This window comes from Lonchura striata, chromosome 12, assembly GCF_050655825.1.
Source record: "Lonchura striata isolate lonStrDom1 chromosome 12, ASM5065582v1, whole genome shotgun sequence".
NCBI lineage: Eukaryota > Metazoa > Chordata > Aves > Passeriformes > Estrildidae > Lonchura > Lonchura striata.
This window is the reverse complement of record NC_140714.1, coordinates 7,148,737-7,175,812: the sequence shown is the minus strand read 5'-3', so window position 1 is coordinate 7,175,812 and position 27,076 is coordinate 7,148,737. Positions and strand designations below refer to the sequence as shown.

Sequence of the window (27,076 nt, the reverse complement as noted above, 5' to 3'; positions counted from 1 at the left end):
GCTCTCTCCTTCTGCCTCTGTGAAGGGACTCTGCCTCCCACAGCACTGGGCCACCAGCAGGCAGTTCCTAGAATTGCTGAGAAGTGTTTCAATTTTCCTAGAGGATGTTATATAAATAAATAAATAAAAGCTTATTTGATAATATTTTGTAAGGAAAATTATCCATTTTCCTTTCTTTTTTTCTCTTAGGGGAGAAAGAAAGGAGCACAGAAAATACAAGATTTTTTAATTGAAAAAAAAAAAAGTCATTCTGACCCGAAAGCTGGTTTTTAATATGGTTTTTAAAAAAATATTTAAATTTTTAAAAATCTGGACCCAGTCCCACTGCTGCCAGATTTCAGCTGAGTTTGTTCCAGATCTGTGATTTTGACACAAAATCATCTGCCTCAAGTTCCAGTGAAAACTTCATAGATTCATCTTTTTCCGACTCCTACCCCCCCCATCTTGTTTACGCCAAGAGTGCATTTAGATTATTGTTGGGGTTTTTTTATAATAGAGATGTAGTTTGAGCAAAACTAATTGACTTATTTAACTTTTGCAGATGGCTGATTCCTTACAGGGAGTAAAAGCTCCAGGTATTTTTTAGGCACATCTCTGACCTACTTATGGCCGAAATCCTATTTGAGCACTGGTGTCCTTCTGGTGGCACAACTGGTTATCAGGGTGGCAGTGAAGTTGAATATGCAAATGTTTCCAGACTCGGGGTCTCAATCTAGAGGCTGTTGTGCTCATAAACGGGTTGATGGATTTGTGTCCTGAGCCTTTACTGGGGCAGGAATTTGCTCCATCGCAAAATCCTCCCAGCGCCGTTTAAATGTCACAAGGAGCTGGAGACGCGGTCGGTGAGCGCGGATGGACGCGGGGAACCTCCGCTCCTGCCGGGCTGTGCCACCCGGGATGCGTTCGAATTGTAAAGGCTCTGCTGGGAAACGAGGCCAGGACAGCAGCAAGGCAGAAAACGCTGTTCTGCTGTCAAGGAAATGCTCGAAAAAGCAGGAGGGAGCGAGGGCTGAGAGCACAGAGCTGCAGCCCTGCGGCCGCGGGGGAGCCGAGCGAGTTCGTCCCGGGAGGGGGCGAGGGGACGGAAAGAGCACAGGGCAGCGGGCACCACGCATTGAAATATTAATAGTTTATGTGCGTGCGGCGAGGAGGCAGTTTGTTTTATTTATTTTTATTTTTATTTGTTTTTTATTTTTATTTTTCTCGATGTCCTCCTTCTCCTTCCTGCCAGAAATAAAATTTAAAAAAAAGAAAACAACAACAACAACAACAAAAATAGAAAAGCAAATAAACAACAACAACAAAAAACCCCCACACCACTAATTTCAAGCGGCATAACGCCGCAGCACGGAGCGGCCGGGGCGCCCGGCGGGGGCAGCGGGCGGGGGCCGGGGCGGCTCCGCGGGGCGGCGCGGGGGGCGCGGGCCCCGCCCGGCTGCTCCGCCCGGCCTGCGCGGGGGCAGCGCCGCGCATCCCGGCTGCCGGGCGGGAGGCTCCGCTGGGCTCCGCGCCGCTCGGCTCCGCTCCGCGGGGCTGCGGCGCCATGGTGGCGGTGGACCAGGTACGCGGAGCCCCGCGGGCGGGGGGCGGGCTGTGCGCGGCGCGGAGCGCGGAGCGGGCGCGGTGCTGACCCCTCTCTCTGCCCGCAGCTCGCCTCCGCGGGCACTTTCCGCGTGGTGAAGGAGCCGCTGGCCTTCCTCAGGGTGCTCGAGTGGGTGAGTCCCGGGCTCGGTGGGGTTGCGGGGGGGCTGCCGCCAAAGTGCGCGCCCGGCGGAACAGGTGGGAGCTGGGCAGGGCTGGGGACGGGGACGCGGGGCTGGGGACGGGGACTCGCGTCCTACAGCGCTGTGGCCGGCGGGGCGGGCTGGGTTTGTTGGTGACCCCCCCCCCATTCGTGTGCTGACTGTAAACGAATTAAAAAAAAAAACAACCAACCAACACCGAGGAATATAAAATCCTCGTTATGCATTTAGCAAACTTGTCTCTGGGCCGAGCGGGGAAGGAGGCAGATAATTGGTGTGCGGAGCAATGTCACTGTGTGTCGCGCTGATGCTCATTCGTAGTGAAGTCTGCAGGTCAAATGACATCCATCGCCGGTAGGTCTGCGGGAGCAGAGAGCCTCTCTGAACGGAAAGTTCAGAACATGTCATGGAGGATTAATCACATTCCCCTAACGCCGACTGGCTGGGGAATTATGTAAGGCGTGTATTTTGGGGGGCGCATCCCTGTGCGGGTGTGTTTATCCACATGTTGGCACCTGCAACGTGCACCCTGGACCAGGCTGCCTCTTAGGGGGTGTTTCAGTGTCTGGGGGCAGCTGCTCGCCCCAGACTCTGTCCCTGCTCACCAGAAGCAGCTCCTCTTCCCTGCTGGGCACCTTGAAGCATCAGCTCTTGTGGAGTTGGGTGTTGGTGATGTGGTGGTGCCATGGCCTGGGACAGGGTGGCCCCAGAGCGGGTTCACCTGCACGCGGCAGTGGATGGACAAGGTCACTTGTGTTCTTTACCCAGAGCTCTACAAACCCACCCAACGCTGCTGCTCCTGCCTCAAGGAGAAGTCAGGACACCCAGGGGCTGAGCTCTGGGTGCTGGTCTGAAGGTGCCTCAGCCACTCTGCAGCGCTCACTGTGGGACAGAACAGGGAGCAAAGCTGTTCCCATGGCAAATAGCTGCTGGGAGCGTGGTCTTTTGGCTGTCTGCCTGATGAGGCAATGTCTGATGGAGCTTGGGAAGTGAGCCCTCTGGGAAGGACTCTGGGCTGATGAGCATGGGCTGTGCCACGGAGAAAATTGTTCCCGCCCCAGTCCGTGTGTTGGCATCCTTGGGACAGCGAGTGGGAACTCTTCTCTTGGCACTTTCCTGGGTCTGTAACTTCTTCCAGCAGCCAAATGTAAAAGCTGCCTTTGTCACGGTTGGAAGCCACAAGTAGAGAGTTCTTCTGGCTGCTGCAAGTGCACGTTGCCTGTGTGTGTACACAACATGCACACGCGGCTGTGTGTAAACGGAGCTCTTCTGACACGGCCGAAGTGGGCCAGCCCTTGGCAATAAAGGAGTACAGGAAAGGGGTGCAGAGTGTGTTTACCTTTAAGATGATCTGAGAAATTACTTACTGTCCATTTGACATGTATGTGTAAGTAGAAGGAAGCACAATTTAGTTTCTGATATTTCAGAGTGTGGAAGACATTTTTTTTTTTTATATATACTTGAAAGGCTTTTCGGATTACTCAAATTCCATCTCTATTCAATTAATCTTATTACTCCCATCTTCCTTCTCTTCTCACCATGCCTCCACACTGCTGTCCACCTCTCTCTACCATTTCCAGTCCCAACTAATTGTCCACCTCTCTCTCAGACTCCTTTTGTTGACCTAACCATAATTTTAAACCTTAAAAGAAGACCAAATGCTCCAGTCAATTCTGTGTCCTCTTTCCATGTCCCCCAGCAGCCTCACAGACCTTGTTGCACTTGATCAGAACAGTTAAATACACCCCTTAACACCTCCCACTTGAGTCCTAGATTGCATCTGCAAGGGAATAAAGTTCATAGCCCAGCTGGTGACGCAGTGATTCTGGGCGTTGGGTGGCTCTCGTGCCTGGGGGGAGGCTCTGTGGTGTTGCAGCACAGATGGCAGAGCTGTGGGAGTTCCTCAGAAAGGCTGGTAGGGTGGAGGTGGTGCAGGCTGAAAATGTCCTCAGCTTGTCCGTGCAGTCCAGCCTTGAATTCTCGCTCATTTTTTGGGTGGTTTGGGGTGGCTCATAGTGACTCTGCGGTCAGCACGTCTTCATTCTGAACCTCTGCTGCTGGAATTCTTGTGTTTGTGGGTGCACACATTTGCGGGTCTGGAGGCAACTGAAGTGGCTTTGGGTTTCTCAGATGTGAAACTGTGACTGTTGCAGAATTAATCTTTAGGTGTGTATATTCCAGTTTGCCTGTAGTCTGGCTCAGACGTGGACCTCTGTCTTGAGGAGCAGGAACCTTACCTGACCTTCTCAATTTCCTACTTTGATGATCACCTAACACCCAGAGAGAAGCTGTTGAGATAAGGCTGATTCTTCTCAATATTCATAGCACTGTAATATGTTTTCATTTGTATTTCCCATGTACATTGTAATCTTATTTTCAGACAAGAAATTGCATTTAGAAGCTATTAAGAAACAACATTGGCTCAGGCCTGGGAAAGGTTAAGAGAAAGAAAAGAAAACAAGAAATTGACTTGTAGCAATTTTGCAAGAGTTGCATTTTTTTGAATTCTACCTTGGCAATAAAGAATGTGGATCACAAATTCGAACTTGGAAAAATGCACACAGCTGCACTGGGTGAGGCATGGGTGTTTCCAGCTTTGAGTCAACTCATGGCATGTGCTGGGGGCAGGGAAGAGCTGTTTAAAAGCTGTTATTTGTTCTTGCTCATCTTTGGCCTCTCGGCTGTTACTCCACAGATCTTTGCATGAGAAGATTGTTCTTCTGAAGCTTATTTCTCAGATAATCCACTGTGGCACTACAACCAGTAGCAATGTCACAAACACTCCTACAACTTCATTTGAAAAATAACTCTCTAATACATGCACCTGACAATAATGAATAAGGAAGGAAGAAAGAGAAGAAATATGTTCATTCATCTCCCTGGATTAACTTCAGTCCTGTGACTCCCTGGATGTGTTTAGGCTGCTTTTACTGGGGTCTGCAAAAAGTGAGCAGGACAAGCAAGTTTGTCACTTTTGGTCTATTTGTTTTGCACTTGCTACCTCTCTGGAGCCCTAGAAGAGGAAATTAAGTGAAAAGCAAGGCTCTCCTCATGGAATGTGATGGGTATAGGAGCTACCTGCTGTACTTAGGCTGTTACTGGCAAAACTATTTTTGTAAAAATGGGAAGTTTGTATCCCTAGGCTGTGGGGGGCAGAGGGGGCATGGGTGGTAGTGGAGTGCATTAATTACATTGTGAATTGCAACAAAAAACTTTCCTTCTGCAAACCCAAATTACCTTAAACTTGTCCAGTTTCCTGTAAACTAACAAGAACTGCAGTGCAATCCATAATGTATTTCCCTGTATTCCTCCATAAATAGCAGGGATGCAGAAACTCCACTGTTGTGCCAGTCAGGAGATGCTGTGATTGCATTGATGGTTGTCTATAGGTTGGTGTTTTAAAATACCTTGCAGTGAGCTCCCATCTCCACCAACTTGCAGCTGTGTCTGGGCAGGGGGTATTTTTGGCACAAAGGCCATGCTGTAACTTTGTGTAAGCCAGTGCAGCTTTTATCAGGGCACTTGTGAATAATTTATGTTGCAGGACAAATCTTGTGGACACTATGGCTTTTCTTAATAGGACAACTTGGCAGTGAATGTTAGGATGTCCAGTGAACTCAAATGTGTCCGAGTTGTTTTATTTCTTGCCTTTATGCAAAGAAAAAATACATTGCAGGTCTTGCATGACTGGCTTTCATCACTGCTCATGAGCATCTCCATGGGATGTACCAAAGAGTTCCAAAGCATTGCAGGGCATTTGGACAACAAATCTCTGGGGGAAAGTGGATGAAGATTGTTTGAAAAATCTGTGTGTGGTGCACATGGACTGAGCTAACCTTGCTTTTCTTCCTTGGCTTCACACTGTGATCACTTGACTGGTGAGCCAGGAAAAAGGCCAGGTTGCTGCCTGCCTGGCGAGAGTCAAGCTTGATGCTTTGATGGTATAGATTCTGAAAGGGTTAGCACCTCTTGCCTTGCACACAGATGTGTGTTCAGAAGACTAAGGGAATCTGAATCTTGAAAGACTGATAATAAGTCTTGTCTTTTGTCCTAGTGCTGATTGCTCATCTGGCCGTGGAGCGCTTTAGTTGGATTATATTTGCATGCATATAAATGGACATAAGTAGCTGCGTGCTTTCAAGTGTGCCCTAGAAAAGCCTAGATATCTTGAGATGCTGAAAATAAATGGGAAAGAAATAAGAAGGTAATGCTTCCATGAAGCATGTGTGATTAGTAGTTTGCTCTGTCTAGTATATTATAGGCCTGAGATGTTTTATAGTTGCTTGAGACTCTTCATCACGTTTGCATATATGTGTTTGTTTTTTGCTTAACCAGAAGGCTGCTGACTACTCTGGTATGGGCAGATACTTTGTTGATGGAGAAGGGTTAGCTTGCTGAAGCTTACTGCTCCTCATGGATGCAGGGTGGAAGAGCTGAGTGTTTGATCTTCTTTACCCACATATTGAAAGAAAAGCCAAAAAGAAAAAAAAAAAAGTATTATTTCTTATTGCCTGGTGATTTTGCTTATACAATGCCAGGATTAGATGCTGAATTTAGTGCTGGGCCCATCCATCTTGATGTGTAAGAAGCACATACACATGTTAAAAGTGTATTGTCAAATCTTTTGATGTCTGCCTGGGGATGTAAGTACTTAGCTGTTCTTGTAAACTGAGTCCCAGTTGCTGCCTCAATGGTCTTGTATGTATAGTGTCAGGTCAGTAAAACATGTGTCACTAAATTAAAAAATGTAAATCCATTTCTATGGTATTTTAATATTAGGAAGGTAATTACCGTGTAACTAACCCTTCTCTGTAAGCTGTCATTAATTGGATGATTTCGTATAGGCAGCTTAGCATAATGCATGCAAAATACACTGCAGCTCTGGGCAGGCAAAAATTGCCACGATGAACCAACAAGATGTGAGCATCCAGGAGACCTGAGCCCTGGGAACAGGCTTCACTTGTCTTTGGCTTTGGGCCTGCAACTTCTAAGCACTTAATGGGGCAATCTGCAGGCAGGGAACTCTGTCAGACAAGTTATTTTTATTAGGAAGAACCCAGGAAGTGGATTTTGCTGTTAGACATCAGGCTCTGTGGCGTGCAATAGGGAGGATCTGAAAAGTTTTTGTAGTCTCACTGAAGGCAGGTGTGGAGGCCATTTGTCACTCTGCCAGTGGGACTGGCACAAAGGCAGCAGAAGCACTAGCAGTGCCTGTGTGGTGTTCTACCTTGTGGTCCTAAAGTCTCAACTTCTGTGAGTCTCACAATTCTGAGACCTCTGGCTTTGATAAAAGATACGGTTTTAGATCAAGGTAGCAGAATAAAGCTGGGAGCTCTACAGACTGAAAACCTAGAACACAACTGAAAGAACAGGAAATCTGCCTTGTGGTCACATGTTTTATGCAGTCTGCAGAGAGCTGACTGCTTTGCTGTTCACATCCATGATTATCTGCATGCATATCTGGTTGGAAACTGAGAACTGTGCTTATCAGCAAGTTGCTGTTAAAATGGTACAAATGCTGATACAGGGGAAGAGAAAAGGTCAGCAGTGCCTGACCACATTGCAAATAAATGACATCTTTCATCTGGAAAATGCTTACCATTTTCCATTTTAGGACCATGTTGTGATCATGGAAGAGCTGATTTTAAAATGTCACCTAATAGTTCATTTAAATCCTGATGTTTCTCAAGCAGCCCAGAGTGTGACCTGGTATAAAATAATTATGGTTGAGGGACAGGGCTCCAGGAGCAGGACTTTTTGGAGTTACATGCTGCTGCTGTGGAAGTTCCTGGGAGAAACTGGTAAAATCTCATGGCAAGCCATTTCAATGACTGCTCTTATCCAAGTGTGGCTGTTTGAAGCATCAGGAATAGAAGATGAAAAAAGAGACTCATTAATGCTAAATTTGATTATATATGCAAACCAGGTTTCTATGAAAAGAAGAACAAAAATGATCTGACTTTCAAACTAGCAATAAGATGTGTGGAGATAGAGGGTTCTGCTATTAGACAAACACAGTTAAAGTCTCCTTGACAATTTTTATGAGGGCGATGTTTCAGTCATCACTCCTGTAAATCAGCATCTGCATAATTGGAGCTCCCTGTGTGTTGACATCTCTGGATTCAGATGCTGCAGTTTGGAGAGGACTGGCTTGGAGATGCTTCTGATGAAACCCTTCTTATCATTTGGTTCCTCAGGTCCCTGGCTTAGTCTGTGTTCATGGCACTGTGTGTGGTCCCAAGGGGCAGGACGTGTTGCTTGGTGAAGTTCTCCACTCTGCTCCAGGGGAGAGGACCTTGTCCTGAGCAGGGAAAGAGGAGAGGCAGACAGCAGGTGACACTGGGCTCTGCACAGGGCTGGTGCTGGGAGACAAAGCTGCACCTCTGCAAGCCCAGCTTTCCCCTTGGGCACTGAATAAAAATGCTTCTTAGTATGGGCCTGGAGTGCAGTGTGGAAAACAGCACTTGGCTGGCTGGTTGTCTGTCCAGCACAGCAGCTGCCAGAGGGGTCTTCATGGATTTTACTCTCAGGGAGGTCTACAGAGTGCTGTTAAGAACATTATAGAAAGGAATATACAGTGTGGAGATGCTGTGTTTAAGGTGTTTGTTCAAAGTGGCATATGTGCTGCAAAGTGTGACATTGTTGCTAAGGTGACAGCTTGCTTGCTTTTTGGCAAAAGCAAAAGAATACTGAATATAGGCAAACTGTAAGCTTTTCCTTTAATCTGCACAGTTTTATCTTCTGGCCATGGTAGAGACTTCTCATGTTTGTGTTGGAAAGCATTGTTTTCCCATTCTGAATATTTCACTCAGATAAAAAAGATAATAGTGCTTCCCATTCTTAAGGAAAATCCTAAATCACATAAAGTGATGTGGATTCCAATTATTATAATTGTAGACATTATTTATGTCATTGAAAGGCTTTGATATATAACATTTATTTAAGTAAGGAAGTATTCTCTAGGAATATTTTATATAAACAAAAATATTAGGTGTTGTGTTATTAGCAGCCCATGGATGCAGGCACATCCAGGAGTGCATATTCCTGATTTTTGGATGGGGTGTTTGCACTCATTTGCAAGTGTTCAAATCTAAGCTGGAATGGATGGTGCAGGGAGAACTCCTGTGGGTCAGGCTCAGAGGTTGGTTGTGGTGGGGGGGAGGAGAGCCTTGTGTTGGACAGCTTGGGTTCTGTCATGGTGAAGTATTTTCATAATGCTGCCAGGGGAGAAGGATCAACAGAGGATTAGACTGGTGTGGCCCCTAAGGAGAGAGGGTTTTCCAGATGAGCAGCCATCTGTGGCATGAAGCAAATGTTATGGACCTCAGTGTTGAGAGCAAGAAAGAAAGGTCTCACAAGCTGAATGTCAACTTTGGCCCTTAAAGCAGCAGGGTAGGTGCATGACCCAGGAAAAAGGCTCAGGAAAGGCTGAAGTAATGTGCTCACTGCCCTTTATTTTTTACCTTTGCTTTTTTTTCTCCAATGTTCTAATGGATAGATAATTGAGTTTCTCTGAGCAAGCTGTTCTGTCTGTGCCTTTTCCAGAATGCCTTAGCATCTGGGAGAAGGCTGTTAGAAGCAGAGCCTGTGGGAGCTTCTGAGCAAATTCAGTGGGGAGTATGAAGTGGTGCAGTCTGAGGCTTGGGACAAACATTGTGAGGATCTCTGAGGGCTCCAGGTCCTGGAGAAGTGCTGGTGCAGATGTTCCAGCCCAGTTTGGCAGGGCCATTGCAAGGCAGAAGTTAGTGAGGATGTTTTCAGTGATCAGACTATGACACAGGGGCCTTTTGCTGAATTGGAGAAGCCACTTTGATAAGAAGACTCCATCCTAGTCACTTAAATGTGCAGGAGGGAGAGTGTTAAGGAAGCAGGAGAAAACCTGAAGCAGGAGGATTTCAATGAAGTGTTATACATTTTTAGAGGAGAGGTGTACGGTCTCAGACTTGCTGTCAGAAATAAATCTGATTTGACTCTCTTGCAAACGCCCCAACCTGTCAACTTGATCTTTATTCTATGAGAAATACCAGAGCCTGCTGTGAACAGCCTGACTGAATATTCACTAGGAGTTCTCAAAACTCTGAAGTATTGAATGTGAAATTCTGCCCAGAAAATTTCAAAATGAAATCATTGATACATCAGGAAGTAATAGTAACAACTCTACAGTAGCTCTTTGAAATTCAAAGAAAAGTTTACTGTGTTTGTCCTCAGTCTTCTCTTTTCCTGATGTTAATGCTCTACCCTCCTGTGCAATTTCTCAGGTGATGCAAATCCAAAGTATCTTTGGCTTGAAGTGATAAACCCCAGCTCAAATCCTTTGTCACGAGCATGTTGGGTGCTTGTATTGGGGCTCCATGTTTGACACTGCTTTTGACAATCTTCATATTAGATGAAAAGTCTCTCTGGCATCCCAAATACTGTTAAAGAAGTAGCAAAATCTTCCTTTCTAGGTTTCCAAAATTCAAGGAGACATCTGGCTTCTTGGTTCAGCCTCCCTGAGGTGTGCTGTATGTTCTATAGCTGCATTAAGCATTCATCCCAAAATACCCTAGGAAGCCAGGAAATATCTTACAGTTATTGAACAAGCAAAGTTGAGTATTGCTTGAACTGTTTTCAGAATAATCTTTTCCCTGTCTGTGTGCTGGAGGTATGCTCAAAGCAAAACCAAGCAAGACAAAGCCCCCATCTGCATGCAAGTCTAAAACCACATCAGGGTTTTACACAGGGCTGTGTACCCCTGCTGGTCCCCACACAGAGGTCATGTTGCCCACAAAACACCACTTCTTTGCATCAGTTTTTCACCCCATTTCAAGCAGCCTTTATATGGAGGGAAGGGTGTCTTGAAGTGGTTGAACATGGCAAGGTCACACCTCCCTTCTGGGACTGTAAGGGGGAATGATGCTCTTGGGTGTATCTTGTGCCCAGCCCAAGGGGCTTAGGTTTGATACTGGAAATTGGCTTATCACTGCAGTATATGTATATAGCAGTAATTATCCTTTGAAGCTGAGCAGTTTCTCTTAGGGTTTTTTTAGGGACTGTGCTTGAAAGCCAAAGCAAGAATGGGATTCCCCCACCGCCAAATCCAGCGGCTGATAAATCCAGCAGAGCTCTCCTGATTGCCATCTCCAAGGGCAGTCAGCATGCTGGAATGGAATTAGGACCCAGTTTGAACGAAGATGCCTGCCAAAAAATTAAACAATGGATGCCTTCTTGTTTAATTTTAACATTTTAATTAAATTCTTCACTGCTGTATGCCTTTGATCTTGGTGAGCTGATACACATGGAATGTGCTGTTGTGTCGTAGCAGCATTTTGTTCTAATCTTTCACGTAGATGCAAGGATACATTTGAGGGTGGATAAAAGTGCAAAAGCTGCTCACTGCCAAGTACTGAGTGCATTGCAAGCTGCCTTTTCCAACTGGTGACCCATGGGCATGTGGACAGAGGGATTACTCACAAGTATGGCTCAGCAGAGTTTCTCTCTAAACATATTCACTCCGTTTTAATCTTCTGTGAACGGTGTTACAAGAAGAGTTTCCTTGATGGAATTACTCGTTGAGAAGGCTGAGGCCAAGAGTGAAGATTTTATTGTGAAAGGGATTTAATTTCAAGTGGAATAATTAATAAACTTTGATTTTTCAGTCAGAGAGCAGAAGCAATGCTGTATGTTGTTGATTGGCATATCCATTGATTAATCCCAGCCAAGTGCCCAGTTTGGGAGCATTTGGCAGGCAGCTGGCTTTCCTTGCAGCCAGGCACAGAGCAGCAGAAAAGGTACTAGAAGGAGTTTCCTCATGGATTATAGGCTGGAGCAGGTGATTGAGGATTATGTGGAGTATTTGTCCTTTGTGATTTGGGTTGTACCTAAGATGTCAGGGAAGAAACTGTCATTGCTACATCAAAAGGAGTCATTGGTAGAGCGGCTTTGGGAAAAGAAATTTCATTTACTTGAGGGAAAAATAATTCTTAATCTCAATTTCCTTTGAAAACTGGCACTTTGGTGAGATCATGAATGGAGAAATATTTGTGACAGAAACTACAATATCTCAACACAAAATTTTTCTGTAAAGAGATATTCTCTACAGAAATGGTTGTATTCTTGTCCTCTGCACACCTCGCTGAGATGCCCCAGGCTCAGTCCTTCTGGAGGGGTCAGTGCTGGGACCCTTTTGCCCATTGGGATGGTTCAGTCTGGCTGTGGCAGCTGATTTCCAGAGCAGGCACAGCGTGAGGGGCCAACCCAAACCCACTGAAGGCACAGCAGTGGTCTTCCCAGGCTAGATGTTGCAAGCCCTTAGCACTGGCACTTAGAAAAGTCAAGATTTTTTTGAGAGATGAGAACTCTTTTGGGAAAAGACAAGTGAGTCTGAAATGCAGAAAATTATTTGGTTGAAAATTGTCATCTGACATGTAAGTCCATGAGTGCATGCTGGTGCTGTAGTCTATGCATATATTGTGTGCTTAGCCCTTTTTCTGGCCCACTGTGGCATTTTTCAGAGCTGTGCAGGGGCAGCACAGTCCACTCAGCAAGAATCAGCATTCCTAAGCCCCCGTGCTTTGCTGCCTTGGCTCCGTGGGCTGCTGTGGCAGCCTGTCACTCGTGGCAGGCAGCTCTGCAGGGAGGGCGCCTGTTCCAGCACAAAATCTGTGCCTGTCCAGATTGTGAGGCCCTGGCAGGCAGCAGGAGCTGGCTCCACGGCGGGCTGACATATGCAGGGGATGCTAGCTGTGCCACGGGGTATGAACCTCCTGCCACTGCTGCTTCCCAGGCAGGGATGATGCCATGGAAATTAGCTCCTTGCCCGTGGTCCTCCACAGCCCAGCGGTGGTCCCCAGTGTAGGGACCAAGTGCTGCCACTGCTTTTTTTCCCCCCTTCTCTTTTTTTCATCCTCTCCAAAGCAGAATGAGAGCAACAGGAGATGGAAATGGGGTTCAGGTCTCATGGCAGAACTGATCCAGCACAGCTTGTGTTGCTGAGAAATCAAATAGAAAAGCTCTTTACTGCCAAAGCTCACCATGGCATAGTTCACTCATTTCTAAAAATGGCTTCCCCTCTTCAAATTTATGTGCTCGTTAGTGCTGGCCACCCATGGGTGCAGCATTGTTTGTTCATGCATGCAGCTGGAGAGGCTCTGACAGAGCTCATAAATGTTCATTGTGCAGCTTAGTCCCCCAAAAGTAGTGACTCAGCAGTGATCAGACATCTCTCATGGGACAAACAGTTCCCAGCTATTCCCAAATTGCACTGAAACCCGTGTGTCACCGAGCTACCAAGAGGCAGGGCTTGAGTACCCCACATCTGTATTGCTTCTGCACAGAGAGATTGCTAAGCATGTCCTGGGTGTTAGGACAAGAGTACTCTTGCTTCATTTAAAAGAGAATTATTTTTTTTTCTGGGGATTTTTACACTCCACCCCATGATGCGCTTTGGGATGCATTCAGCTTTCTCTTCTGAATAGGGCTCCAGATGATGGAAATAAATTATCATAAATTAGAATAGATTGCACTCTTCAGCATCTCTACATCTGTCATTATGTTTCTTTAACAGTTCAGTTTAACATTTATACACACTCTGACAGCAGCTACTGGTGTGTATGCTATAAATATTGGCTTGCAGAAGACATTAATGGAGTTTAGGTAAACGTTTGATGCCTCTGAGATTCAGTTCCATATGGTGGTATGCAGAAAAATCAGATTCTACATGCCACATATAGTGGTCACGTATTCCCTATGGACTGGTCTCCTGGCATTGCAGCAGCTCACTAACCCACCAAGAAAGCACAGGTGCCTTCAAAGAGGGAGGTGAGATTCTTGCAGTCTATTCTGATTTTTACCACCTGTATTTGTTTGTGATATTTAAAGCCAATATGTAGCATGTAGAGATGGGAAGTGCTTATGAAAAAGAGACATCTCACAGAACTAGCAGTCAGGCAACAAGATGTGGGAATGCTGTGCGTTGAACACGTCTAAAGAAAACCCATGGGATTTTCTGGCCCAGGTGCCATTTTGGTAGTCAGTAATTGAGTGGCAGGGTGAAAACTTTGTGCATTGGAGTTGCTAAACCTGTAATTTTTGCTCTATCCCTGATCACCAAAACTACATGGGGGGAGCGTGTCATGAGGGTTTGAGGAGTCTGGCTTGCATCCCTCTGACTTGCAGGAGGACAAACAGCTGAGACCATCATGACAAGAGGCAGGAGGAAATATATTCTGGTTCCTCTAGTGTTCCTTCTGCAGTTCAACAGAATTTGGGTGTTTCCCACAGGTTTGGGATTTTTGCTTTGTTGACTTGGTGGTTTGTTATTGTTTTTTTTCTGTTTGGTTTGTTTTTTTGTTTTTTTTTTAATTTCTCTAATTGCAACGCTTTGATTAGTGTAGCCTGCTGATGTGGCTGTGTCCTCTGCAGTTCCTCTGATTTACCCCACTTTCAGACTAGAAGGAAGGCAAGAGGTCTGTGCCAGGCTCAGCACTGCAGAGGGACAGTTGAGGTAAAGCAGCCCAGCCCTGCTCCTGATGTGGGGCCCTGGAAAACATCTGGCTTGTGCTGGCCCTGGGGCACATCTGCTGCAGTGCCTGCTGCATTTGCCCCTGTGTAATGCAATGTAAGTAATGAGGTAACCATAGTGTACAAACTGACTCAAAGCAGGGCAATCTGAGGAGAAAGTGCTCTTCACACTGTAAATTGCTAAAGGTCTTTATGATGCCAGTGAATTAAAAATCTGAGAAGAAAAAACCCTCCAGTGCTGTAAGTTCAAGATGAATCTTTTAAAAGCTGCTGGTGGGGAGGGGAAGAGATAACTTATCTGAATGGAAATTTAAACTCTGTATCTTGTACAGTTTTGTGTTGCTGCTAAGCAAACAGTGTGTTCCCTGTCACTTGGAGAGCTGGAGACATTTTTGTATAGACTGAATAGGTTTCTGTGTTGATGTTACCCCTTTTGATCTTAATCATTAGTCAGGTTTTCAGTCCTTTGCAGGTTATTCCTTTTAAAAGGAGTTGCTTCAGATGTTTTGGTGATTCACTCTTGTTTATTCACACTGGCAGTACAGAGGAGCCTGGTGTGCTCCTGCATCCTGTGGGCATCTGCAGCCACCTTCCCCCTGACTGGGCAGAAACCCTTTTCTTACCTTTTAGTTTCTGGGTTTTATTGTTCTGACTTGCTTGTGTGGTTCTTCTGCCTCAGCTTTCCTCTGCTGTTTTGCTCCTGTGGAGGAAAAAAAAAAAAAGTTTCATGAAACCATTAGCAAAATCTTTCTGCCCAGAGCAAAATCTTGCCTGTGATTTTCCTTTGAACACTTACTTGTGTCTGAGCTCAAGGCTGACATTTAGGTCTCTTGAATGGTGTTTTAAAGGAACTAAACTGTACTTAAAGAAAGGCAGCATTTACATTGGCTGGATGCTAAAGACATTTTAGCCCAGCCAATGAAATTTTATGGTGAGCCTTGGTCCAGCAAGGAGCCCTTCAGCCTTCTCCAAGCTGAAAGAGAAGCTGAACTCTGGGAAGCAGTTTCAAAGCATTGAAACTCTTTTATCATTGCTTGTTGTGTTTGTTTTTTGCATCTTTTGATTCTTTGAGGACTGGACAATTTAGATCTGCACAGTCTGGGTGCAGCTAGGGCAGGCGTGGGTTTCTCCATAATGCCCTAATATAAGCATGCAGAATTTGAGAAGAAATGTGCAGTGAGAGGAAGTTAATGTAAACAATCTGCATTGCATTACTTGTCATGAGGATATCACTTTGAATTATGTATTTAATTAACTGCATTTTTTATAATTTTGCTCTCATCTATACTGTAAAGATACTTTTGGCTGGAGAGGAGAGAAAGGAGCCATTATTCTGGATGAGTTTTTCTGTTTGTTTTCAAATACACATTATGTTCTCATAGGAAAGAAGTCTGTCTACTTCTTTTTCATCAAACCTTTTAGCTTTCACATATGGCTGGCATTCATAAATTCTAAAGCTGTTCCTTTTAAGCTTTCTACCTCCATTATAAACCTGGAGATGATCTGCTCCCAGTTCCTGATGTCACCTGTCCCTGGCTGAAAGGCCCTTTGGGGTAGGACAGGAGAAAACTCACACTTTTTGCATTCCAATCAGTGCTAAATCTCAGAGTTTAAAAATATCACAAGTGAAAAACATGGATGTGAGTCATACAGAAAGCACCCTTCATTTCTCAGGAAGTAAAATATCAGAAAAACACATTCTTCAGATGTTTCCTCCTGTTGAGAGATAGCCACATCTAAGATTTCTGTGTGAAGTGTTGAATCATAAACATTGGTTCCCTGCTGTCACAGTGACCACTGGGGATAGGAGACGCCTATTAAACATTAACAGCTCATACTGTGCCAGAGCTGCATCAGTCACGAGGGTCTGGTGAGCTTTGCATGAAGAGCAAAATGTGGAGAAGGCTGAGATGTCATTTCTTGGGTCAAGATACTCCAGTGCTCAGTCCCTGTCTGCAGTAAATGCCCACTTCTGTGGGGAAAGTTCTGTGCTCACTTTGGACCTAAACACTCATCCACCTCTAACACGTGTGGTGTCATATTCCAGGGCAGCATATCTGCATGCTTCTGGGGGAGGAACGTCTTGATTTTTGGTCATTGTCTTTCCCCCTAAGGGGCTGGGAGACCATGGCTTTGTATCAGCTTGCTTTAGTGGTATTTGTGAAGCAAGCATGCTTTAATATGCATATGCATTTCCCTCTGTTTTTACAATATTAATATTTGAAAGGCTATTTAATACAAAAATGCCTAAAATTGTTTAAATCTGAGACATGCTGGAGAGATCAGAGAACTCTTATCAGCTGTTGAATTAGTAATGTTGAATTAGAAATGAGAAAATCCCTTTCAATTTAAGTGGCTTTTCTCTGAACTTTTTGCATGTTTAATATCTTCATTCATCCTTCTCATAATTGTTCCAATTTCAGCACTCCCTGAGTATCCATGTGGATGTGCACAATGCACACTGTTCAGGCCCTGATCCATTCAGCCAAGCTTTACATCCCTGAAGACCACCAGGAAGCCCCTAAACCTTTTGTCTGATGTTTTCCTCCTGTGGATGCAAAGATTGAGTCCTTCATGGATAATATCATACTTGAATTTGAAAAACCTGCTTGTGCTGCTCTTTGAGAGATTGGAGAGATCATGAGTGCTCTTCAGTGTAGACACTTTACCATTATCTTCCAAGAATCTTAAAAAAAGATTTGAACTGGAAATAACATTTGCGTAATATTTTCTAAGAACACTACCATGAGGCTCTTCAGTGGGAATTACAAGTATTACTTTTTTTTTGTTCTTCATAACTCTTGGAGGGGGTCAGCCTCTCTCCAGTCCCTCTTGATAACAAGCTGCTGTGAGAGCTTAGCAGAGCAATGTGTGTCCTGGTCACACCAGATGGATCTCATTTGTGTTGCTGTTCATAGTCATGAGAGGCAGCAAATGGAGTGCAGCCTGAGGCAGCACTTTGCTGCCTGAAGTTGATGCCTGATGAATTACAGAGATAAATAAGGCAAGAGTCTACCTTTGCTTTTCCCTTTGAGTGTGCACGTAAGTGTTAGGTGGCCCATGTTTGAGAAGACAAAGTGAAATGAGCTTTCAAATATTTCCTTGAAGTTGTCTTAATTATTTCACTATAATGGTAAGGAACAAAGCAGAGGAATCAATACGCCTAATTATTACATCTAAATGCAAGAGAAATTAGTCAGTGAACTCTCCCTTCTCTGGGGAGGATTAATCTTCCTTTGCTCTATTTCAAATGTCTTTCAGAAAAATGAAAGGCTTATCACCTAGGAAACACACGGCCCTAATCGCCCAGGTCTGGCTCTTGGATTTATAGATGGTGAGAGGACTCTTAGTTGATCTTCTGAAGCACAAAATTAGGTTGTTTTGCTTGTATTTAACCGTTGTGGTTGAGTTTTGCAGCTGGGTGGTTTGAATGACCAGTGCAGTTGGGGTATGTGCCTCCTGTCACCCCAGCAGCCCTTGGCTGGCTCTGGGTGAGCTGTAGGGACCAACCCAGCACCAGGCAGGGCCATGTGGAGGGGATGGGCTGGATCCCAGTGTGATGCTGTCAGTGGGGCAGTGCTAATTAGCTCAGGTTCTCAGTAATTAGTGCTGTCCTGATGGATCTCTCATACTTACAGAGCTGTCCCATTGCCTTTTTGATTGCTACGTGAGACTCCAAAACTGGCACGCAGCCACAAGATGATTACAGGTGATCCCAGCAGGACCTGATTCTTCACCCTTGAATTAGTCACTGGATTGAAATGGCAATAATGTTTCCTAAATAAAAGGGTTGTATGGCAATAAATTCTGTTCCTATCTCCTTGCTGTTGTCTTGCACCAAGCCAATAGCATTTTGTGATATTCTTTCTCCTAGGTTGATTATAAGAATTTCAAGCTGTGACACAGATGTAAGATGATTTCAGATGAAGTGTTACATTAATAAATGAATCTTCAGCCTCTGCCCTCCGTGAGATTTGACTTTCTTTAGATTTTGTCATTTGGAGTCATGTGTTGTGGTGGTGAAAATACAAGTCTGGAAGTACTAAGATGTGCTTCCCTAAAATAATCCCGGATTTTTGCATAGGCAGATCATACCCAGGAATAGAAGGCTTGGGTTTATTCCTTGCCTGCAAACCCAACTTAGTGTAAAGAAGACTCAGTAGCAGAAATATGAAGTCTAAACACAAGAAAAAAGGGCCTTTTCTTTGCATAATGCTGGAGAAATCAGCCTTACAGTTCACAAACTGAGATGACAGCTTGCTGTAGGGAAAACTTCAGTCCATCATTATTTTGCCTATTTGGGTTGCTTAACTCATGGCAGTTTATTAATTAGTTTCTATTTTGCACTCTTTCTTAAAAGAAAAAGATTCCAAGTCATTATGTATCACCCTTGTACCTTTCTTTCTTCCCAAATTACTCTGCATCATGGTTGGTTCCCACCTTCCCTGGCTGTTGAGTTGATTAACTGGGTGATGCTGACTGGAGGGCATGGGATGGGCCACTGATGCACCACCTGATTATGTGGTCATGGAAACCCCCGGAGGTAGGACCTCTGTTATCAAAATAAATTGGGATTTTCTGCCAAGTAATGGTCGGCAGAGCTTGCACCAGTGCTAGATTCTGATAGATGATGTGCTATGGAAGCCAATTAGCCTTTGCTGATAAGCTAGACTTTGATTAAGCTCTTCCAGGCTTTCTCATCACAAGAAACATGTACTACTCATTGAACATGCAAATGTATTTGCAGTGTGTAATTACAAAATTGTCTAAAGGAGTGACCTATTTTAAACAGGGCTTTTGTTTCACTCTTATTCCTTCGTTGCACTCACCAACTCAGTCACACAGGCTAATTCAGCAAAAATAATTGACTGGTTTTAGGAGTTAAAATATCCTGCTGTTGAATGTTTTTTGCTTCAAATATCAATTATAATGAATACCTCTGTGGTGGTTACGTAGCTCTGTGCAGCTGCTCTGAAAGACTTGCCCCTTGCAGTGAGCCTTTGGGATGCAGAGGGCTGGCCATGCTTGGATCTGCAGCCCCAGCCAATTTAAAAGTGATCTTGTCCCAGTAATGCTGAGAACAAACTCTTTCTGTAGCCATAGGCTGCTGAATGTGCAGCTCATTGCACTTGTTGGGAATTCAGTTATTGATCCAATTAGTTCCTGACCTGTTTACAGGGTGATTGTTATAATTAAAATTGATTGTAGTTGTGTATCGTGACTTTGATCTTTGGTACTGGGGATTTGAATATTTGGATATTATGGCCTGCCATTATGTAGCTGATAACAGATTGTGAAGAGCATCAAGGAGTTAATGTATCTTCTTCATACTCCTCAGGGATACATTTTCTGTGTTAGATTCTCCTTTGTGGTGCTGTTAACTGAATGACAATATCGCGTTGCTTACCCAAGCATACATATTTTGTTAGCTTTAGTCACTTTGTCTAAGAGATTGGGTGAGCTCCTGTACCTGCCTCTATCCATGCCACGGTGCTTTAGGAAAAAAAACTAGGAAGTTGACATTTCGTTTCCAGGTGTAATTCACAGTTGTAGTTCTGAACTGTACCAAGGGCATTCCTATGGCTATCTGCATTGTACCTCCTAGTTGTGGTGCCTTTAGTTTATTGCATGCCTAAGAGCATGAAAAACAGAGTTGTATTCTGTTGTACACTGATGGATCAAAGTTTGGCATAATTACCATCTTCTAATAGAAATGCTTTCACAAGTTCTCCAACCAGAGCAGGAGAAACACAGAGAAATGGGCAGTGCAATGCCCCATCTGCCCTTTCCCAGCTGTCCATCTCATCTCCTGTGGTGTGGCTGTGCACTCAGAAGGGAGGAGTGGAAGGAACAGAGCGGGTTCCAGATGCACCATCTCCTGTGATTTCTCCTCCAAACTCCCAGTGCTGCCCTGACACCCGAGGTTGGGGTATTGCTCTGTCAGGGCATATCCCTCCTGTCACAGACCCTCTGGGATGTGTGATTTTTGGGATGGAGAAAGCCAAGGATTCAACTGCTGCACAAACCTGTGGTTTGATCCGGAGAGAGTCCGATCCTGCAGGAATAATCTGTATGATGCAGGTTTTTGCTTTTTGCCCCTTTTGCAGACTGTGATTGATGACTTCACTTTATGATGCCTTAGCACTGTTCAAAAAATACTGGATACAAGGAGCATGGTCATTCTTCCCTTGTGAGGCTGTGCTCCCCCAGTCTCTGCCCTCTAGCTAAACCAGCTTCCTCTGCTCCTTACATGGATATTCCCAGGATTTCAGCTCACTCTAAAATCATGTGTCTATCCTCTTCCAAATTAGCATTTTTCAGATCTCCCACTGGACATGTGGCCTAAAATAGTCTGAACACTTCTACTGTTTTATGGTCGTCACCAGCTTTCATGACAGGCTCTGGTGAAGCCACAGTCTGAACACACACCATTGCAGCCTTTATTAAAATTAAATTCCACCTATGGTAGGAGTGTTGCAAGAGAAGGTTTCAGAACTGATGTCTGAGTATAAATATCTGAATTATCAATTAAATTCTGCAGCATTTTGGGTTAAGAATAATTTTTTATGAAATCTTGAGAATTGTCATTCTTTCCCATTCTATCAATAGTAACTGCAAGCTCGAGCATATGCTGCAAAAGGCATTGAGGTGAAGTATTCACTTAGAGAGAGAACACAAGTGCCTTTTTCATCTGAGGCAAATTAGCAGAAAAGGAGACAACTTCCAGCTAACTGTGGCTTCCAATCTACAAGCTGATAAAATCTGCATATTAGTCACAAGTTATTTTTCCAGATTTCTAGTTCATTATGTTTTCTGAATTAAAGATGCTGAAATTCCCTTTCAGTCTTTCAGTCTCTGTTTCATAACTAGTATACTTGGTGGGGAGGGGAGAAAACAAAATCATCACCACCACCATTGTTATAGCTCACATGTGGCAGGTTGTGATGGGTTTTTTTGGGAGTAAATCTAGAGGAGGAATGCAATCTTAATTGTGACCATGTTGTATAAAAATGGGATTTTTCTCAAAGAGAAGGTGTTGCCTTATGATAAAAACACCCCATCTGTTGGATTATTAAATCCAAACCCAGTTATTACAACTAAACCCTTTATTTCATGGGTTCAGCATCCCAGCACATCCGGTATTAGCACACTGGACTTTTTAAAATCTGAGGGGGGTGTGCACATTGTGTGCAAGTGTGAAAGCACAGAGCCATTCTGAATCTTTGCTGTGGTGAATGTGTGTCTGTCCAGGGCTTGCTCCATACAGAATTAATTGCTGTGAGGATTAATGATACTTCACTGATTTCACTTGCCCTCTCAAGGGGTTTAAGTGCCATGAGCTTTTCCCAATTGCAGGAGACATTCCTGGCTGGGAGAAGGGGTACTTCATCTGTTGCCTCATTTTGTAGCAGTGAAATCAAGGGCTTGGGGGAGGAAATGGTTCTGTATCAGAGAAGATGTCCCTTTTTTGAATAGCTGATTCATCAGAGAATCAGCTTTTCTGCCAGAACTAACAACCACTGGCTACAGCATGGGCATTGCTGCTTAGGATAATTTGTAAGAGTCTTTTGCCTGCAAAGCTTGGCTTTTTACAACTTTGTAGCATTACAGTGACTGGGGACATCTCTTGAGCTTCACTTCGGTCACAGAAGGTGTTTTCTGCACTGTTTTGGCATGTGCTAGTTTGTGTAAGAGTTGCTGAGCCTGAGTTTCTGCCACATCATGACCTCTGGAAGCGTATTGCTGTTCTCAGTGTTGCCTGTAGAGCAGCTGGCACAGTCCGAGCAAGTGCCATAAAATGAGTTGTCTTTCATGGTTTTTAATACTCCTCTAGTTTGGTGCCACCTTTGGTTAGTGTATGTAAATTTGTGATTGGCTTTTACTGTGTTTTGTATCCTAAATTTAAATTGTATTCATTTCTGTAGCATGAAAGGATGCACAAGGGGGAGGGTGCATCAAAGGTTATCAAAGAACATACACAGGATTTGCAGGCTTGGAATATTGATCTACAAGCAGAAGACAGCAAAGGGCAGTTTAATATGTACAGCCCATGGTTTCACTTTAATTGTGTTGGTTTGTGGCAGAATACTGTTCCACTCTCTTATGCATTATTTTTCTAGTCAAGAAATCATCTGCAGTTGTGCTTTCCACTGTCTTTTTCCACACGTTTCTTGTCCCATTTTCACTGCCCTCAGCCTGATCAGTGCCTAGAGATGTACATGCATTGGTCCATCACTCATGAGGAGCATTTTTTTGGTTGAAATAAGTCTTCCCAGGAGGGCTAACATAGAATATTTTATTCTTCCAATTCACTCTGATTGTGGTAAGAGTTGAAGTGAATCTGTACATTTAGATACAGCAAAGACTGTTTTTATCTCTGATGAAAAACTAAAATGCCATTAAAGCAGAATGTTTGCAGTAATTTTTCTGTGTATATATGCATAAAGGCCATAAGGAAAAGTGGACCTTATTAATTTGATGGCACTCATTATCCTAGAGCTATTTTTTCGCAGGATCCTTCTACCATAGTTCTACACTATTTTCCTCTTAAAATTTGCTCTGACATGTTTGTGTTTTGGAGGAATTTTCCCTCCACAAGATAAAACACCATCCTGTCATCTAACTTATTTCTTTGGTTTTTTACTTGTGGCAAATTCATGGAAGTTAAATGCTGAATTCATGGTGGGCTTGGGGGAATGCATGCTTGCATTAACCCTTATGCACTGTTGTATACTGAAAATGTCCTCTGTTTATTTTCTGTTCAGGCAAACTTATTGATTAAGCTTTGCAAGACTTTACATCTCCAGTGACATGCCATTAATAAAGATAATGTTTTCTAACATCTATATAGTTGTGGGGTTTTTTTTAATTATTATTATTATTTTCAATATGACCTTTATGTTGGTTCTGTGTGTCATTTGGTGGAGCAAATAACGATGTTCTGCAGGGTTAAAACATTCTCTAACACTGCTGGGGTATAAATTGTGACTGTTGTTGCATAGAGTATAGAGACAATGGGTGATTTCCATGTTTCCAAGATTCTGCTCTTCTGGAAGACCACTATATATGTAAAACATCTTGTGGCTGAAGGAGGATTTCAAGAAACAAACATGTTCTACAGAATCACCTATGCTGGAGGAGCTTGTCTAAACAAACAGGCTTAGCCAACACCTCGGTGTCTGCACCCACAAAATTCAGGTGGAAATCTTGCTGGGCCAGGTACCAGTTCTCTCTGAGTAATTCCTGCTAGGTGGCATCACCATGGTCATGATCCATCTCCCTGACTTTGCAGCAAATCTGCTATTGGCAATGGATAGGAATTTATTTTTCTCACGTTACAGTGGTAAGAGATTTACAGTCGTGGCTCTGGATGCATCCGAGGCAGAGAATGAGGGATGAGTGCGTGTGCCCAGCATGGAGCTGGGCTGGTACCCATCACCTGGGCAGGATCCATGCTGCTTTTTGGAGCAGTTGCAGCTGAGATACTGCTGTGCTGGAGCATTTTGATCTCTGGAAAAGATTTGGTTGCCATTCAGTTGGATTTCCTACAGAAATAACCCCAAAGCATTTTGGATGATGGGAGAAGCTTAAGGCATGGTTCATAGGGAAGCATCTCCTCTGGAACTGAGCAAAGAAGGTGAGACAACCTGATTTGGTGGTGATTTTTGGCATGTGCTTTTCCTCTGCATCTCCTGGAGTCAGGGAGGCTCCTGCTTGGGTGCTGGGATACAGGAAAGCCTGCAGGAAACCTTTCTTGTAAGCTAGGGAATTACTGTGCCCATTTAAAAATTAATCCATATATTCTTAATTTAAATTTATCTTACCTCTCACATGCTTAAAACTTCTCTACCTGAAATGTGCAATGGAGAACCATTCTGCAGGGATCTGTAGGTTAAAAAAATAAAAAGGTATTTCCATGAACACAATAATTTTTATTTTCTAAAATCAGAGACTGTGATTGGACTCTGTGTCCCCCAGGAACTTGTTTAGAACAGATATACTCTCTAAAGATTTAATGACCAGAAGCGTTTTCCTCTTGTTTCACAATTACTTTTTTTTTTTTTTAAAGTGAATACTCATAAAACATGGGCAAAATGTAAAGCTGAAAGGAAGAGAAGCCAGGAATACTAAAAAGAGAGAGAGAGTGCTTGCTTGAAAGTGTTGGCCAAGCAGCTGTTCATGCCTCCTATTTAGCATGAATGGAAGACATAGCCCTGATTAAAAATGGTAGGTAGCAGCTGCACAGCCTGGGCTAAGGATTACCAGATGGTTAACTCTGATTGACTCGTCTCCATGGAGCTCAGTGGGGAGGGAGGAATGGAATATCTGAAATGTGATGAACATGCTAGGTACACAATTTTTTTATAATGAATGTGCCAGATTTGTTTACATGCTTCTTGAATAAAATATGGCTGCTAGTTTGACTTAAGACAGACATCTTTAGTACATGCTATGTTGCAAAACCTTGCTCTTTTGATTGTAGGTGTGATGATTCCCCCTCATCTCTCCCCCCCACACCCCGGTGCTGTGATACAGCATAAAATAATTGGTTGACAGAATGTTGATTCTGCAGCACGGGGAGGATTTGCACAGATGGGAGTCAAAATATGTCTCCTTGCCTTATGCTAATGCCACCACAAAGGTTATGGAGAAGTTCAGAACTGAATGTGGAATCCTTGTGCTGCTTTAGCTGTTGCAAAGTGTTTAAAGTCAGTACCTGGAGGAAGAAGATCTGGATCCAAATGCTCTGTGTGTCTGTTCCCTCAGTTTTACAGCAAAAGGGTACCAGCACTTGCTACATATTCATCATATTATGGTGCCTGTGTGGCTGCTTTCCCTTGACATGTGCCCATGGTGGCCAAAGTGGGATTTCTTTCCTACCCTGGAAAGGAAGTTACAGATACCTCTAAAACTGTGGCAAGAGGATGACGCATCAGCATGAGTCCAAACAGCGTTTTCTTAAGGGGCTTGGTCACATTTCTCACAAATGCCAAACAATTGTCCTTTATTTAAACAACATGTTCTGCAGAGCTGTAGCCATGTGCAAGGTGGTGAATGCCTCATAAAACCTCCTTTTGGGGTGGTGGGAGAAAGTGGGAATTGGTCTGTCGAGGACCAGAATGGCTCACCCACCTCTTCTGGACAGTCCCTGGGGAGTAGCAGCCCCATGACTTGGTTTCCCTTCCTCTCCCTTTGATCTCAGCTCCCTTTGTTTGGGCAGCCACTCTCACATTGTGTTTTTGGAGAAGTCCTGGAGCTGTGGCACCCTCAAGGCCATGGGTTTCATGGGCAAACTCCCTCACAATTGCCCTGACTTGCACAGGAGGTGAAAAATTGCAGGTAACTAACAACAGAGGCCAGTAATTTGGGAAGTAATACTTTGGCATGTATTTAGGAAAAAAAATAGTAATAACAGTGAATAATTTAGAAATGCCAAGATAAATACCATGTTTGAGGGAATGTGTCACCTCCAGCTGTGGGGAGTGGGAGACGTTGATCGTGTGTTTCTTTATCCTCTGTGTTGAGCATTTTTGCTTTGTGTTTGCATTACTTTTTAAAAGCAAAGTACAAATATGTCAAGAAGATGGAGCTGTCAGTTGTGCCAACTCATTTCCTCACATTTGACTATGAATGGAATTGTGATGCCGATTTTTCTTCATAAATGCTTTTTACCTAGAAAACATTACTTCTGAACCTGTGACACTTAGTACTTTATTGTTGGTCTCACCTGAATGTTGTCATTGTATACAAACACAAATAAAATGCTAGTTCAAGCTATTGATATCGATAAGCAAATATGGGTTTTTTTATGTGGTTGATTTTTCTTTTTTTTTTTGGCAACATCAGAGTCTCCCTCCTTCTTCCCAAAATACAAAACCAAACCAAGATGCCATCTGATTTTTTGAAAGTGGCAGAGTCATAAATGCAATGATTTGAAATCTCATTATACTCAAACATTAGTGCCAAAGAGGGGAGGTTGGGCAGGGAATGGTGGCCACAACCTCTGCCTCTTTGTGGGATGAAATGTTCAGCTGTGGGTTTCATGATCCTAGTGTGAGGAGCATCCTGGCTCCAGAGGCACCACAGTATTTCAAGTGCAGAAGGAAAAGCTTATGAGGAAAATAAACTAATTTTTTCCAGGCAGAGCATGAAGACTGTGAAGTTTGTGGCAGGTTTTGTAAGGGCTTTTGGTGTCCCCTTGGGAATTGAGCCATTTGGATGCTGGAATGTGGTGGACACCCACGCCTGGCTCTCTCGAGATAGCAGAGTGGTTGTCAGGTGTCCTTGTATTTCCTTTCTCCTGCATGCTGCTAGAAGGCTGATTTGTGGGGAAAACTCATCTTCAGCATGGTCTGCTTCTCAATATACAACAAACTGGATTAATCTTAAGTGTCATAGGCCAGGTAATAGATGAAGGTGATACATCTGTTAGCAGGACACTGGAAAGGCTGAAATATTCTGCATTTGTGGAGGTTAAACACTATTTATAAAAATACACATTTATAGTTGGGCCACACCTTGCAAAAACAGCAAAAGAGGTGGCCAAGGAGAACTGTCCTGCCTGATGTTGGATTTTAAATTTTCTGATAGCAGGAAAAGGCATGGAAAAGTGCTGGTGTGATGAGAAACTACTGTACAAGAGGGAGACAAAAGAGGTTTTTCAGGTGTAATGGGCACACTTAAAAATAACTCTGCTGTTTAGAGGCATGAAGGGGAGAACAGCTGTTTGAGCTGATGAGCCAACTTGGTGTGGCTGCAGGCACCCTAGAGAGCTGCAGCCCTTGGGAGCACAAAGCTCCTCTGCCAGCATGCAGGGGAGAAGAGAAGCAAAG

General features: G+C 43.9%; 1 protein-coding gene across 2 annotated transcripts in view; it reads left to right on the top strand.

Annotated features, from left to right (window-relative positions):
- Positions 1-1,446: 1,446 nt before the first annotated feature.
- The window catches only part of SYNPR (synaptoporin), a 101,500-nt gene continuing 75,870 nt past the window's right edge, over positions 1,447-27,076 (top strand). For both annotated transcript variants that reach the window (XM_021537249.3, XM_085590340.1), the window contains exons 1-2: positions 1,447-1,561; positions 1,650-1,715. In XM_021537249.3, coding sequence (XP_021392924.2) covers positions 1,544-1,561; positions 1,650-1,715 — 84 coding nt within the window. In that variant the 5' untranslated portion in view covers positions 1,447-1,543. The remainder of the gene's footprint in view (positions 1,562-1,649; positions 1,716-27,076) is intronic.